Source organism: Crotalus tigris, unplaced genomic scaffold (assembly GCF_016545835.1).
Source record: "Crotalus tigris isolate CLP2741 ecotype Arizona unplaced genomic scaffold, ASM1654583v1 scf7180000020347.5012614909:4044961, whole genome shotgun sequence".
Lineage (NCBI taxonomy): Eukaryota > Metazoa > Chordata > Lepidosauria > Squamata > Viperidae > Crotalus > Crotalus tigris.
Genome location: NW_024097978.1, coordinates 529,868 through 544,528, shown reverse-complemented (window position 1 = coordinate 544,528; position 14,661 = coordinate 529,868). Strand labels below are relative to the sequence as shown.

Below are 14,661 nucleotides of genomic sequence, written 5' to 3'. Positions count from 1 at the left end.
TTGTAAGATTGCTATCATGTCATTCCTAATCCTTCTCTTTGTTAGACTACACACACCATGTTCATGCAACCATTCATCATATGCTTTAGTTCCATCCCCAATCATATTTGTTGTTCTTGTTTGTTTAGTTCTGTTGACTTCTATTAATAGCTTTGATTGTTTCTAGGTGTTCATAGATCCATTGTTTGATTATCTTTTCCAGTATCTTCCCAGGTACTGATATCATGCTGCTTGGTTTGTAGTTTCCTGGATCCATTTTTCCCCTTTTTGAAGATGCCTCCACTCAGTATTTGTTCATTTTTTTTAAAAAATAAACTTTTGTTCATTTTAAGTAACAGGTTACAATTTCAGTGTGCAAATGCAAATCATACTTGTGTAAATTAGTTCCAGGTTTTTTAAAACATGATGGATTGCAAATATTTAATGTGATTGTAATATTATCTGGCAACCACTTTTGAAGTATTTTTATGCAATTGAGATCATTTATTTGGAACTGTGGTTTGCTCCCAGGATGCCGTGAAGAGCAATTTCCTTGCACACGTCTGTACTCTGTTCACAAACCTGTGAAGCAATGCATCAGTTATTTGTGTGTCACCAGGTAAGAGAAAAATCTAAGCTTATTATTTGTTAAGAAAAAATGAAAATTGGGGTTGAGGCTATTTCTGTTGCATGGTAATTTTGCCAAATTAGTGGATCTGAATATTGTTAATTTCTAAGAACAAAGTAGTGAGGTAATAAGAAAGAGTTAATGGGATATTGTTGATAGGTAAAATTAAAAAGCTATTAGTGATAAAAATATATGAAGAATTGTCACTGTAATTTCTTCTCCAAAACATATACCATTTTAAAAAGCACTTAGATAGAACTGGTCGTCCATTTTCATAAAGACATTTTCTGCAGATATAAATCTTAAAGATTTGCTATCCCCCACACTCCAAACTTCAGATTGTTCATTTTTTCAGCAGTTAAGATGGGTGACATATTAACTATATCTTCACACACACACACACACACACGCACACAACCATCCAAAGCTCTGAATATAAAGTTGATTTTTAATTATCTTGGGATTTTTTTAAAAAATTAAAAATAGCTGAATATATTTCCTTTACTGAGCCTGTAACCCTAGGTGAATTGTTATAAATGTCATGGTTCTGACAGATGAAATCATTTAAAAAAACTTCAAGGCAAAGGTTTCTTCCTTAAAGAACATTTTATTTAGGAAACAAGATATCGGCACATACAAAGGTAAACCCAAGACTAAATTTCCTTCCCTCAGGCTACAAAGTTACAAGTTGCAATTCCCACCCCAATGTCATGGTTTCAATAGATGAAACCAATTAAAAGAACTTCAAGGCAAAGATTTCTGTAAGGACCCACTTCAATCCCACATCTTAAGAAAGCAGAACTCTTGGAAACAATTTCTTCCAACAGGAACAGGCATGAAACCAGTGCTACTGTGGACAGTGTTGTTCTATGCCACTTCAGTGAATGGGAGGAGGTCAGTCCAGTTCATCTGTTGGTAATCCATATAGCACCTAAGATATTGTTCCACCATTGCATTTGCTTTTTCAGCCACTCCATTCATAGATGGATGAAAAGCCGATGACAGTTCTTGCATTGAGCCAATTATTTTCAGAAAGTTTCTCCAGAATTTAGCAATAAATTGCACCCCCCTATCAGAGATTACACGCTTTGACATGCCATATAGTTGGTAAATGTGTTTAAGGAACATCTTAGCCCATTTCTGGGCTGACGGGAGGCCAGAGCAAGTGATGAAATGAGCCTGCTTTGAAAAAAGATCAATCACAGTTCATATTACTGTATTTCCTCTGCTTTCAGGTAACTCAACAATAAAGTCCATAGCAATCTCTTCCCAGAGTTGGGAAGGGTCCGCAACAGGCTGCAATAGTCCAGGGGGCTTCCCTGGAATTCTTTTCATGGTACCACAAACTGTGCAGCTTTTTACGTACCTCTCTACATCTTTCTTTCTGCCTGATCACCAAAATTGCCTCTGAATTAAGTGCAGCGTTTTCAAGTAATCAAAGTGACCAGCCTGTTTTACATCATGGTTATGCTGGAGCGCTTGGAGTCTGAGTGATTCAGGCAGATATAATTTCCCCCCCTTGTAAGCCAACCCATCCCTATAGGTCAGGATGCTTTGATTGTTCTTAAACCATTGATCATTAATCAGTTCTTGCTTTAACCTCTTTGTCACAGGATCATCAGGGTTAGGAGTTGTTGCAGATTGGGGGTTTGGGGGGTTAATTTGAGAGATAACCTGTGGTGCGGATGTAGCGTTACCTCCTCAGAGGCCACAAAACCCAGGCCCTCCCAGCCCCGTCTCCCTTTGTCTAACCCTGCAGTAGTGTTATCTAGCAATGATAAGATGTCCCTTCCAGCCGGAGCCCATGCAAAATTAGTAGGTAACAGGCTCTTATCGTCTGGGGGGGGGGCCTTCCAGGAACAAAAGTAACCAGTCACAATAGTCAATGCTACGATGATATCCAATAGCCCAAGGCCGATAAAGCAGCAGAAATAAGAGATTCCTCAGCGATCATTCAGAGTCAAGTGGGATGGAGGAAACCCCCCGGATCCAGACAGTAATAGAAACAACAACAGTCAGTGTGCTGTAGCAATAGCTTGTCCCCCAGGGCAACTCCCCCACAATGTCTTAGAACCTGTAGCAGCAGTGATAGTCACAGTCCAAATAGTTTCCAGGCTTCGCAGCAGCTAAAACCACCACCAGTCTCTCCTCTCTTTCTGTTGCTTCTCCTTCAATCAGGTTTCAGCGTCAAAGCTCTCCCCTCCTTTATCTTTATTGTTAAAATCTGAGGCTAGGAGTCTCTGCCAACTCCTCTCCACACAATCTCTCTCTTGCCTCCATCTGAGATATCCTCCTCATGAAGGAAGCCATAAAACTCCATTCTTTCTCCCCCTCTAGCCTGTTTAAAATATCCTCATTATGAACAAAACAAATGAAACTTCCAGTCCCTTTACCTTCACCTAATGAACTGCAACCGGCCTCTCCGTCTCTCCTCTCCTTCTCTTTTCTATCTTCTCCTCCAGCCATGCTGGCCACACCCAAAGCCAGCAGCAGCTGTCCCAATCTCTCCCTTCCCAACCAAGCTCCTGCAAACACTCTCAGACAGCTTCGCTACACACTCCCCCCACCTAATAATTTCTTTGGTCCCCCAAAGAATAGGTAGCTTTCCTACTCGGCATCTATATTATCAGGAGCGGGCATCACTTTTTCTCTACACTGTGTCCTAGTGCATCATATGTCAACCTCTTCACCGGGTGTATCACCAGCCTCGGTCTCTGCAACTTAGGTTCAACAGTATCATGGGCGCCATCCTCTGGCGACTCCCCATCCCCGGAGTTACCCAGGACTGGCAACTCCGCCTCTGACACTGGTGATTGCCGACCCTGTGGAGTAGCTGGATCCACCTCCAACCATTCCCCTGGCTCTACAATATCTGGGGGCAATGCTCCATCCTGTTCTGGCCATTCCCCAGACTGATCTCTAGCCTCAACTCTCTGGGGAGTCCCCTCCTGTTCACAAATTCTAGGCACAGATTCCAAGCTGTCGGACCCTGGCTGTTCTAATTCCACCTCACTACCCACAGCCTGGGACACACTCCCCATGTCCCCTGATAACCATAACCAATCCATATCCCCCTCTTCTTCTTCAGAATCTTCTACTTCCTTCTCTAGAGATGAGGTGGGTTTTGCCCTGGTTCCCACTCCCCTTCCCACTATACAGGGCTCATCTACAGGAATTGGCTGGGTAGCTTGTACTGCCTCATGTAAGGGCAATAGATGGTTCTCGTGCCATACTTTTGAAGATCCTGTGCTCCCCTCCCGTCATATTCGGTATACTGGCAACCCCGGCAGTTTCTCAGTAACCACATACAACTGGGAGCCCCACCAATTGGCCAATTTGTGCCTCCCAGTGGGGCCCAAATTTCTTAACAGCACTCGGTCCCCAAACTGTAAATCCTGGACCCTTACTCTCAGATCATAATTCCTCTTGTTACACCGTTCCCAGACCCCTGCGGCCTCTGTGGCTTTTTCATAAGCCCCTTTAAGCTTCTCCTCAACCTATCCACATAATTAAGGTGAGACTTAAAAGATGTCTTGTCCATTGAGGTACCAAAAGCCAGTTCCACCAGCAGGCAAGCTTTCCTGCCAAACATTAGGCGATATGGGGAATACCCGGTAATGTCACTTCTTGTGCATGCACGACGGTGGAGACATGTTGGGTCCAATGCTGTTTTTGCACTTCAGTGAGAGTTCCCAACATATCCAAGAGAGTGCGGTTAAATCTCTCAGGCTGCGAATCATCTTGTGGGTGGTACGGGGTGGTGCGGGACTTCTGAATACCCAACAAGCCCAGCAGTTGCTTGACCAGCCTACTTTCAAAATCCCTCCCCAAGTCAGAATGTATGCGCTGAGGTAGCCTGTAGTGTACAAAGAATTTCTCCATTAATACTTTGGCCACTGTAACAGCGCGCTAATCTTTCGTTGGGAAGGCCTGGGCATAGCAAGTAAAGTGATCGGTCACGACCAATGCATTTCCTTGTCCACTGGCATCTGGTTCTAAGGAAAGGAAATCAATGCAGACCAAGTCCAAGGGGCCATGATTCTGTAAATTGGTGCAGTTCTAGATGGCAGAGTTTTTCTCTGACTACAACGCAGACAAGATCCACAATAATCCCCAACTTCCTTCTTCATGCAGGGCCAGTAGAACTGATCCACTACTAAATTAAAAGTCTTTTCTGGCCCCAAGTGCCCATGCTCATCGTGGAGTGCCATCAGTACTGCTCCTCTATGTTTCTCTGGGAGCAAGAGTTGCCACTTTTCTTCAAGCCCATCTGAGAAGCCCCTTCGATAAATTACTCCATCTTGAAACTGTAGGTGGTCCCACTCCTTGTGCAACACTCGTGCTCCTCTGGGTACATTGGTGAATAGAGCCTCCCGCTGACCACCTCTTAGAGCTCTTCTGACCAAACCACAGAGGGGATCTTCCACCTGGTCCCTCCACAGATCTTTCTTAGTCAGGGCAAACCTACTCTCCCCTTTGATCTGAATAGGATTGCAGTATAATTTGGGGACACCTGTGATGGTAACCCCCATTGATTCAGCCCCAATTGCTCCCCTAGCTCGATGCCCAACCCCTCGATACAGTGCTTGGATACCATCAGGGGACAATTGTACCCACTCCCTAGTGCCTACTCCTGGACCCTGGGGCCTCCTTGACAAAGCATCTGCATCGATGTTCCCCACACCTGGATGATATTTTAAACACAACCTAAACCCAGATAGGGCAGCCAGCCACCGATGCCTGTGGCATCAAGTTTAGCAGTGGTGAGTAAATATGTAAGTGGATTATTGTCCATTTTAACTTCAAACTCGGCCCCATACAAATAATCCCTCATCCACAACCGCCCACTTGAGTGCCAAAAACTCCAGCTTATGGGTGGGATAATTCTTTTCCACGGGGGTTAAACCCCTACTGATATATGCGATGGGCTTTAAACGTTGATCATGCTCCTGATATAACACCCCCCAAGGCCATCCCGACTGACATCTACATGTAATTCATACAGCCGATTGGGGTCGGCATAAGCCAAGGCTGGGATGTTCGTAAGCCTTTGCTTCAGCTGGTCAAAAGCCTGTTCACAACGCTCAGTCCATTCTGCCTGAATAGATTCTCGTGACTTCCTGGGTCCCCTAGTGTTATGTATTTGATTTAAACGACCCACTGTGTTATCTATCTCCTCATTTTTTAACAATTCATTAAGCGGGCAAGCTATCTTAGCAAACCCTTCCACAAATCTCCGATAGTATGAACAAAACCCCATAAACGACCGCAATTCAGCGACACTCTGGGGTCTAGGCCAAGAAATCACAGCCTCAAGTTTAACGGGATCCGTTGCCACTCCCTCGGCCAAAACGACATGCCCTAAATAGGTGACAGATGGCTGATAAAATTGACATTTTTCTAATAACAATTTCAGCCCTTCCTCCTGGAGCCTTGTCAATAACTTCTCTAAACGCTCCTCATGCTACTCAAGTGTCTCCCCAAAGACAATGATGTCATCTAAATAGACCAACACCTCTATCAACTTCATGTCCCCCACTGTCCGTTCCATAAGCCTTTGAAAAGTTGCTGGGGCCCCTGACAACCCTTGTGGCATTTGATTGAATTCATAAAATCCCAATGGGCAGATGAATGCAGTTTTCTCCTATCCTCTGGATGCATGGGGATCTGATGGTAACCACTCTTTAAATCTAACACACTGAACCACTTTGCCCCTGACAAACACTGCAAAGCATCCTCTATCCGAGGAGTTGTATACTGGTCAGGGATGGTCCTCCGGTTAAGGGTATGATAATCTATACACATCCTTAGGGTCCCGTTCTTCTTTCGGACCACCACTATAGGGGAAGCATAAGGACTTCGAGACTCCTTAATGACCCCAGTCCTTTTTAACTCTGCTAGGTGCTCCCGAAGATCATCTAAGTCGCTCAAAGGGATCTGCCAGGACCTTTCCCTAAAGGGTTTATCCTCCCTCAGTTGGATTTCATGTTTGGCACTCCTAGCACAGCCTACATCAAAATCATCTCTCGAGAATAAATGCCTCCACCTCCAAAGCTGATCCCTCGCTCTCTCTCGCCACTCAGGAGGAAGTTGGGTATTCCTAGGATAAAACTGATCCATCGAAACCTTTCCCTCCATCTCTCCCTTACCATCCAGAGACTCAATTGGAGTAGCTGGGCTCACCTGCCCCAACAACATCGGATCCTTCAGCCGCACCAGGAGGCCTGTGATATTCCGAACTCCAACTGAGATCCGCCCCTTTTCCTGCTTCAATACCCGCGTGGAGATTACCTCTGGAATCAATTCCACTCCGCCATTCTGTCCCCTCGGGCCAGACTCAAGAATGAGATACGGCCCAGGCTGCTCCTAATCTAACTTAACAGAAGCCCTCAGGCACACCACTTCCCCAGGTTATATTACCCTCTTTCTCTTATCCAGTTTCCATAACCGCCCCACTCCTTCTGCAGGGGCCTGCTGCTCCCACACCAAACCTTGACATACTGTCTGCAGCACAGGATAAACATTCCCCACTACCGGGCCCTTCCCTAATGGAATGACTGGGGTAAGTAACCGCCTAACTAAACTACTATTAGTTCCCACAATCAATGAACCCTGGCTAACTCCTGGGGGGTGAGCACATATGATAGCCAAGGTATCCAAGGTCTCTGTATGCCCAGCAACAGAGGGCCCAAATGTCAGCTGTATAGGTAAACATCCATCATAGGGGAATTTTTCAGTACCAATACCACAGATCTTCAAATCACCCAACACCTGTATGGGTATATGCGTCAAATACTTATCATAAAAATCCCTACATCCCTGTACACCTGAATCCAAAAGAGCCTTAGTATAAATACCCTCCACCTGCACTGGCACCACCGGGGAGGGGCCCACCAACTGCTGAAGAGCCATGGCTTTAGCCTCTGCCAATTCAAGGGGATGGGGGTTTCTTATCGGAGAGGATACCCCCATTACTCTCATTTCTGCTGAGGATTCCCAAGAAAACCCTTTCTCACTGGGGCTGACTGATATCACCGGGCGCCCAGCTAGCTCCTTCACCTGGGGCCCTTGACAATTTCCCAAATGCACTGGGTTCCCTGATCTTCTATACAATTTTGGACATATAGACCACTGATCTCATTGGATTATTATCCCAGGTGGGTGGGCCCATCCTCCCATTGGTTATTCCAACCCGACCTCCATGCAAGAGTGGGCCACCCACAATTATAACAGACTACTGATCTCATTGGATTATTATCCCAGGTGGGCGGGCCCATCCTCCCATCGGTTATTCCAACCCGACCTCCATTCAGGGATGGGCCATCCACTGTTGACCAGGAGGCTATCATCTTGGTTAACTCCTGTATCTGGGTTTGCATTGTGGTTATCTAGTCATCCTCCTCCCTTACCTCTCTCACTCCTGGGCCTAAGGGTTGTCCTCCCAGCAATTCAGCTGTCACCCCATTAGCCTCCTTCACAGCCTCAGTTGCCTTTACCCTCCTTATAAGCTCATGATATCCCCAGGTATTCCCTCTAGCTTCAACCTTTATTTGGCTCCAGACAGGGTCCAAAGCCAAAGCACCCCGGGAGAGTTGTTCTATCCTGGCCTGTTCCACCCCAGGTGGGTCCAATCCCCCCTTCTCCACTACCTGATATAATAATCTCTTCAGGTGCCTTATATATTCAGACAGCTTCTCACCCCTCTTCTGATACATATGTTCCAACAGGAACAGTAAATTAGATACTGTCTCAACTGATCCAAACTCATCATGCAACAAAGAGAGGTAGTCACACACAGTAAACTGTCTCTGACCCAATGTTAAACTTCTAATGGCCTCTGCAGCAGGGCCCTTTAAGCTCTCTCTAACCCGTTGTCTATTCTGGGTATCTGGTATATCCCACTCCTCAACTGCTTGTATTGCCTGCTCCTGTTGTGATTCTGTGCCAGCCTGTGCTCACAACAGCTGAGTCTGAGGAATCTGAGGAGGAGGTGGAGGAGGCATTTGAAGGGCCATCAGAGGCAGAGGGAGGCTCTGATGAATTACAGGACTCACAGTTTGATGCAGAGCCTGGGCCCTCCAGTCGTGTTTCTGATGAAGCTCAGCTATGTGGGGAGAATTAGTCAGACTCGGAAGAATCACACCTGATGGACTTGCTAATTGATGCACGCTCCCGTCGTCAATTAGCAAGAGTAAATCAGCAGCAGTCAATGCGATTACTCCAGGGAAAAAGGAGAAGGCACTGACAGGCAATGCCTTGGGACTGCTGTATAAAGAGAGGAGGTGTGGGCGGTGCTGGTTGCTGAAGGCAACCGTTTGCAAAGTGCTTCTTGGAATCCTGGTCTGTTCGTCTTGCTTGTGACTTCTCTGTTCATCTTGCTTGTGACTTCTTGTCTGTTTGCATCGTGTTTCCTTTGGACTTGAGTTTTGCTGTTTGTGTTTTGGACTATTTGACAGGTTTGTCAATCATATTAAAAGAGTTTTGTTTTGTTGCAAAGTCTCCAGCCTATTGCATCAGTAGGGGTTTGGTCCTTGTGCCTTTAACAAGGATGGCAATAGGCTGGAATAGAACAGGTTGCCTTCAGCCTCACCCCCTACTATCATGGAGCAGCTACGTGCTGAGAACGCCCAGCCAGCAGCTGGTTTTGTTATCTACTCAAGTTGCTCAGCTATCTGCCCAGGTTACTGCTGCTCCACCACCACCCAGGAGAAAATGCCAAGTGGCGAGGCTGGACAAATTTGATGGCAACCTGGACATGTTTCCTGTGTTCATGGGACAATGCCACTTGTACATTAGTGTCAAAGCAGAGGATTTCCCCACTGACCGGGATAAAGTGGGGTTTATGATAAGCCTGCTTTCTGATTCTGCAGCTCGTTGGGGCACACCCTTGTTAGCCTAATGTAGCCCATTGCTGGACAACTTTGTGGGATTTTGTGAGCACATGCGGTTGATGTATAAGGACCCCATCAAGACTCAGACAACTACCCGGCATTTGAAAGCCCTGAGGCAAGGCCAATGCCCCTGCATGGCTATATCAGTGAATTTCAGCTGCTTAGCCAGGATTCAGCCTGGAATGAGGCTGCCCTCATGGACGCTTTCCAGGATGGCTTGTCAGAGGAGATGTTGGATGAGTTGGCCCAGGTTGAGCTACCCCCAGACCTTAATGGGCTCATTCATCTCTGCCTGTGGATCGATGCCCGGCTGCAGCAGTGAAGGGGTCGCCGTGCTACCCCAGAGATCTGTAAGCCCCCCATTGTGAGTGCGACCCCGGTCCAGAGGGAGGAGCCAATGGAGTTAGGTGCTGCCAGACCTTGTCTATCGGTGGCAGAGATGAACAGGCGACATTCGGGGGGGGTGTTTTTATTGTGGGGACCCTGGACATTTGGCTGCTTTCTGCCCCAAGAAGCGATGAGGGGCATCTGTGATGGAGCCAGTCCCGAGACTGCCCTCAATTTCCCTGTCGGGAAACGGGCCACGCCCAACCTAAAAGGCCCTTGGGTTGGGCATCCCGCAATTCTGAATCACGTCCTTCTGATGCTGCCTATGGACCCCCAAAAGATCTGATCTTGGAGGCCCACCTGCTTTTTCCTACATTGCCCAAGGGGATTCCTGTCCATGCGTTGATTGATTCTGGGGCCACTACGAACTTTATGGATGCAGCATTTGTGGCTAAATGGACGATTTCCCAATGCCCAGTGGATCCGCCGATGTTAGTGGAGACCATTGATGGTCGAGTGCTTCTGTCTGGGACAATTAAGGCCACCACGCAACTGCTATGTATGGCCATCAGTAATCATGAGGAGGCCATTCAGTTTTATATCACCTCAGACCTGCATTTTCCCGTGGTCTTGGGAATGGCGTGGCTCTGGGCACATGACCCCCAGATCTATTGGTCTCAGAACGTGGTCATTTTTCCAAGCCTGCAGCGTGTGGATCACACCTGCCACATCTGTGCCGGTCAGGTAGAGGGGCCCATGGGGTCTCCTTATCCTCTGAATTGGCAGAGAATGCTGATGTGTTCAGCGAGACTGAAGCGGATCGATTACTCCTGCACAGGCCTTATGACTGCCCCATTGACTTAGTCCCTAACGCGCCTCTCCCAGTGGGGCGTTTGTATTCCATGTTGGACCCCAAGTTGGCTGTGTTGAGGGACTTTTGGACAAGAATTTGGCTTGGGGGTTTATTTGGCCCTTGTCCTCACCAATATCTGCACCCGACTTCAAGAAGAAGTCCAGTGAATTGCAGCTTTGCTGCGATTATCGGAAATTAAATGCCATCACAGTGCACAACCGATACCCGCTGCCCCTCATCCCCGAACTTTTGGATCGGCTCCATGAAGCCAAAATCTTCACAAAACTGGATTTGCGCAGAGCTTACAACCTTATCAGAGTTCGGTTGGGTGATGAGTGGAAGACGGCATTTGGTACTCGGTACGGGCACTTCGAATACACGGTGATGCCCTTTGGCCTGACCAACACCCCTGCTGTTTTCCAACACTTTATGAATGACATTTTCCGACTTGTTAGATCAGTTTGTGGTGATTTACCTGGACAACATCCTGATCTATTCTCCATCACAAGAGGAGCACCATCGGCATCTCCATCAGGTCTTGCAGCGGCTTTGAGAACATCAGCTATATGCTAAATTAGAGAAATGTCAGTTCTACCAGATGACTATTGAGTTCCTGGATCACCGCATTTCTCCTGAGGGCATCGTCATGGACCCAAGTAAGGTGGAGTCTTTGCAGAGTTGGCAACCACCACGTCATGTGGAGGATGTCCAGCGAGTGCTTGGGTTCACCAACTATTATCGGACTTTCATCCCCGGATTTGCTAACACGACAGCTCCCCTTACTCGGCTCCTGCAGAAAAAGACTCGGTTTCAGTGGGACGCTCCAGAACAACGCGTTTTCCAGGCTTTGAAGGAAGCCTTCATGAAGGAGCCCATCCTGAAGCATCCTGAGCCTTAACGGCCATTTGTCGTGGAGACGGATGCCTCCAACATTGCCATTGGGGCGGTATTACTCCAGGCGACGACGCCCGGAGGTGCCCTCTTCCCTTGTGCGTACTATTCATGGAAATTGAATCCAGCGGAGCGCAATTATACCATCTGGGAGAAGAAGCTATTGGCCATTAAAGTGGCATTCGAGACCTGGAGGCATCATCTGGAAGGGGTGCGGCATCAAATCCAGGTCCGGACGGACCATAAGAATTTAGAAAGCCTGCAGACTGCTCGGAAATTGAACCAACGCCAGATCTGATGGTCTCTCTTCTTTGCAAGATTCAATTTCCGGGTGATGTACATACTGAGCGGTCACAATCAAAGAGCGGATGCTCTGTCCAGGAAGCCCGAATATTCCCGAGCGGAAGACAAGCTTCTTCCCAGGACAGTGCTCCCTATTGAGTCTTTTGCTGTGGTGAGGGAGCCAATAGACGTACAGGCTCAGATTCGGGAGGCCCAGCAGCAGGATGGGTGGGTGGCTCAGCGAAAGGAGGAGGTGGGGCCCAATTCACCATGGACAGTCGTGGATGGACTCATCCACTATCGTGATCGGCTCTGTGTGCCTGGAGGCCTGCTCAGAGGACTCATCTTCAGCCAGTGTCACGATAATCCAGCAGCGGGGCACTTTGGCCTGTTCAAGACCCTGAACATGGTATCCCGTACCTTCTGGTGGCCCCGAATCCAACATGACGTTCAGACCTACGTCTCATCGTGTATTTCCTGTAGGCAAGCCAAGTCAGCAACAGGGGCCCCACCCGGATTACTGCAGCCCTTGCTGACACCCAAAAAACCCTGGGGGGTGGTGTCCATGGATTTTTTGATGGATTTACCCCTGTCTTCTGGATTCACGACAGTATTCGTGGTGGTTGACATGTTGACCAAGATGGCGCATTTCATTCCATGCCATGGCTTACCATCTGCCCACGCCACCGCTCGCATGTTCATCCAGCAAGTGTTCCATCTGCATGGTCTTCCTGATAAGATTGTGTCCAATAGAGGGGTCCAGTTCACAGCCCATTTATGGCAGGAGTTGATGGAGGCATTGGATGTCAAGATCTGTCTCTCGTCCGCGCATCATCCTCAAACCGACGGAGGGACCGAGAAAGTCATTGGAATCCTAGAGCAATATCTGCGCTGCTATGTCAATCAGCAGCAGAGCAATTGGGTAGACTATCTGGCGGTGGCTGAGTTTGTGTTCAATAACTCTCAGCACACTTCCACGCAGATGACACCATTCTTAGCCAATGTGGGCTATCACCCTCGGGTTTTCCCTCTTTCCCCATTAGATGTACCGGAACCACCAGAGAACGACTACCTGGCAGAGTTACAGGCGATCCATCAATTGGTGCAGCGACAGTTGTAGAAGGCCAAGGCTGATTACAAACAGTTTGCTGATCGGTCAAGGCGGGATATGCCTCCACTATCGGTGGGAGATTGGGTATGGCTGTCCACCAGGAATCTACCATCAACCCCACCAACCAAGAAATTAGACCACCGATATGTCGGACCGTTCCCCATCGAGGCTGTCATCAATCCGGTCGCCTATCGCTTAACTCTGCCACATTCCATGCGGGTACATCCGGTCTTTCACCATTCTCTGTTGGTCCGTGAGCAACCGGTGTGTCCATTCCGCCGAGCCAAACCGCCCCCACCAGAACAATGTGACGGAGACAGTGCCCCCGAGTATGAGGTTGCCAGCATTCGGGACTCCCATTAGGTGAAAGGACGCTTCCAGCACTTGATTGAATGGAAAGGCTATGGACCGGAGGAGTTCACCTGGGAGGATGCGTCTACTGTTCATGCTCCTGCCTTGGTGACCGCCTTTCATGAACAATTCCCATCTCGACCGCATCCGGATCGGCAGACCCGGGGGAAGGGCCCTGCGGTGCGGGATAGTGTTGTGATTCCGTGCCAGCCTGTGCTCCCATCAGCTGAGTCAGAGGAATCTGAGGAGAAGGTGGAGGAGGCATTTGGGGGGCCATCAGAGCCAGAGGGAGACTCTGAAGTATAGGACTCACAGTTGGATGCAGAGCCTGGGCCCTTCAGTCATGTTTCTGATGAAGCTCAGCTGGATGAGGAGCATGAATCAGACTTGGAAGAATCACAACAGATGGAATTGTTAATTGACGCATGCAGGCGGCATCAATTAGCCAGAGTAAGGCAACAGAGGTCAATGAAGCATCTCCAAAGTAAGAAGAAACGGCAAGGGGAAGCACCGCCTTAGGACTGCTAATTAAAGGGAGGAGGTGTGAGTGGTGCTGATTGCTGAAGGCAACCTTGAAAACCGCGTCTTGAAATCTTGATCTATGACTTCTCTTGTGATTTCTTGTTTGTTTTTTATTGTGCTCTTTTGGACTTAAGTTTGCTGTATTTGACAGGTTTGTCTACGATATTAAAAGGGGGTTTTGTTTTTATTTGCAAGTCTCCAGCCTATTGTAGTAGCAGGGGTTTTGTCCTTGTGAAGTTAATAAGGACGACAATAGGCTGGAACAGAACAGGTTTCAGTGTCAAAACCCTCCCCCCTCCTTTATCTTTATTGTTAAAATCTGAGGCTAGGAGTCTCTGCCAACTCCTCTCCACACAACCTCTCTCTTGCCTCCGTTTGAGATATCCTCCTCACGAAGGAAGCCATAAAACTCCACTCTCTCTCCCTCTCTAGCCTCTGTTTAAAATATCCTCATTACGAACAAAACAAATAAAACTTCCAGTCCCTTTACCTTCACCTGACGAACTGCAACCGGCCTCTCCATCTCTCCTCTCCTTCTCTTTTCTATCTTCTCCTCCAGTCTCGCCAGCCACACCCAAAGCCAGCAGCAGCTGTCCCAATCTCTCCCTTCCCAACCAAGCTCCTGCAAACACTCTCAGACAGCTTTGCTACATGGACATAATAGAAACTATGATTTGCTCATACTGGCTTTTATACTGGGGCAATCTGGATAGGGCATCAACCAAAAATTCTTTCCACCCAGTATGTATCTTAGGGTGAAATTAACACAATTAAAATATTGTGCCCAATGTACTTGTTTGGGAGACAGTTTACGAGGAGTTTTCAA

At 47.7% G+C, this 14,661-nt stretch overlaps 1 protein-coding gene across 4 annotated transcripts in view; it reads left to right on the top strand.

The window, feature by feature from the left end:
• The window catches only part of MFAP5 (microfibril associated protein 5), a 103,022-nt gene that overhangs the window by 42,900 nt on the left and 45,461 nt on the right, over positions 1–14,661 (top strand). For all 4 annotated transcript variants that reach the window (XM_039366643.1, XM_039366642.1, XM_039366640.1 and 1 more), the window contains exon 6: positions 511–598. In XM_039366643.1, the coding sequence (XP_039222577.1) occupies positions 511–598 (88 nt within the window). The remainder of the gene's footprint in view (positions 1–510; positions 599–14,661) is intronic.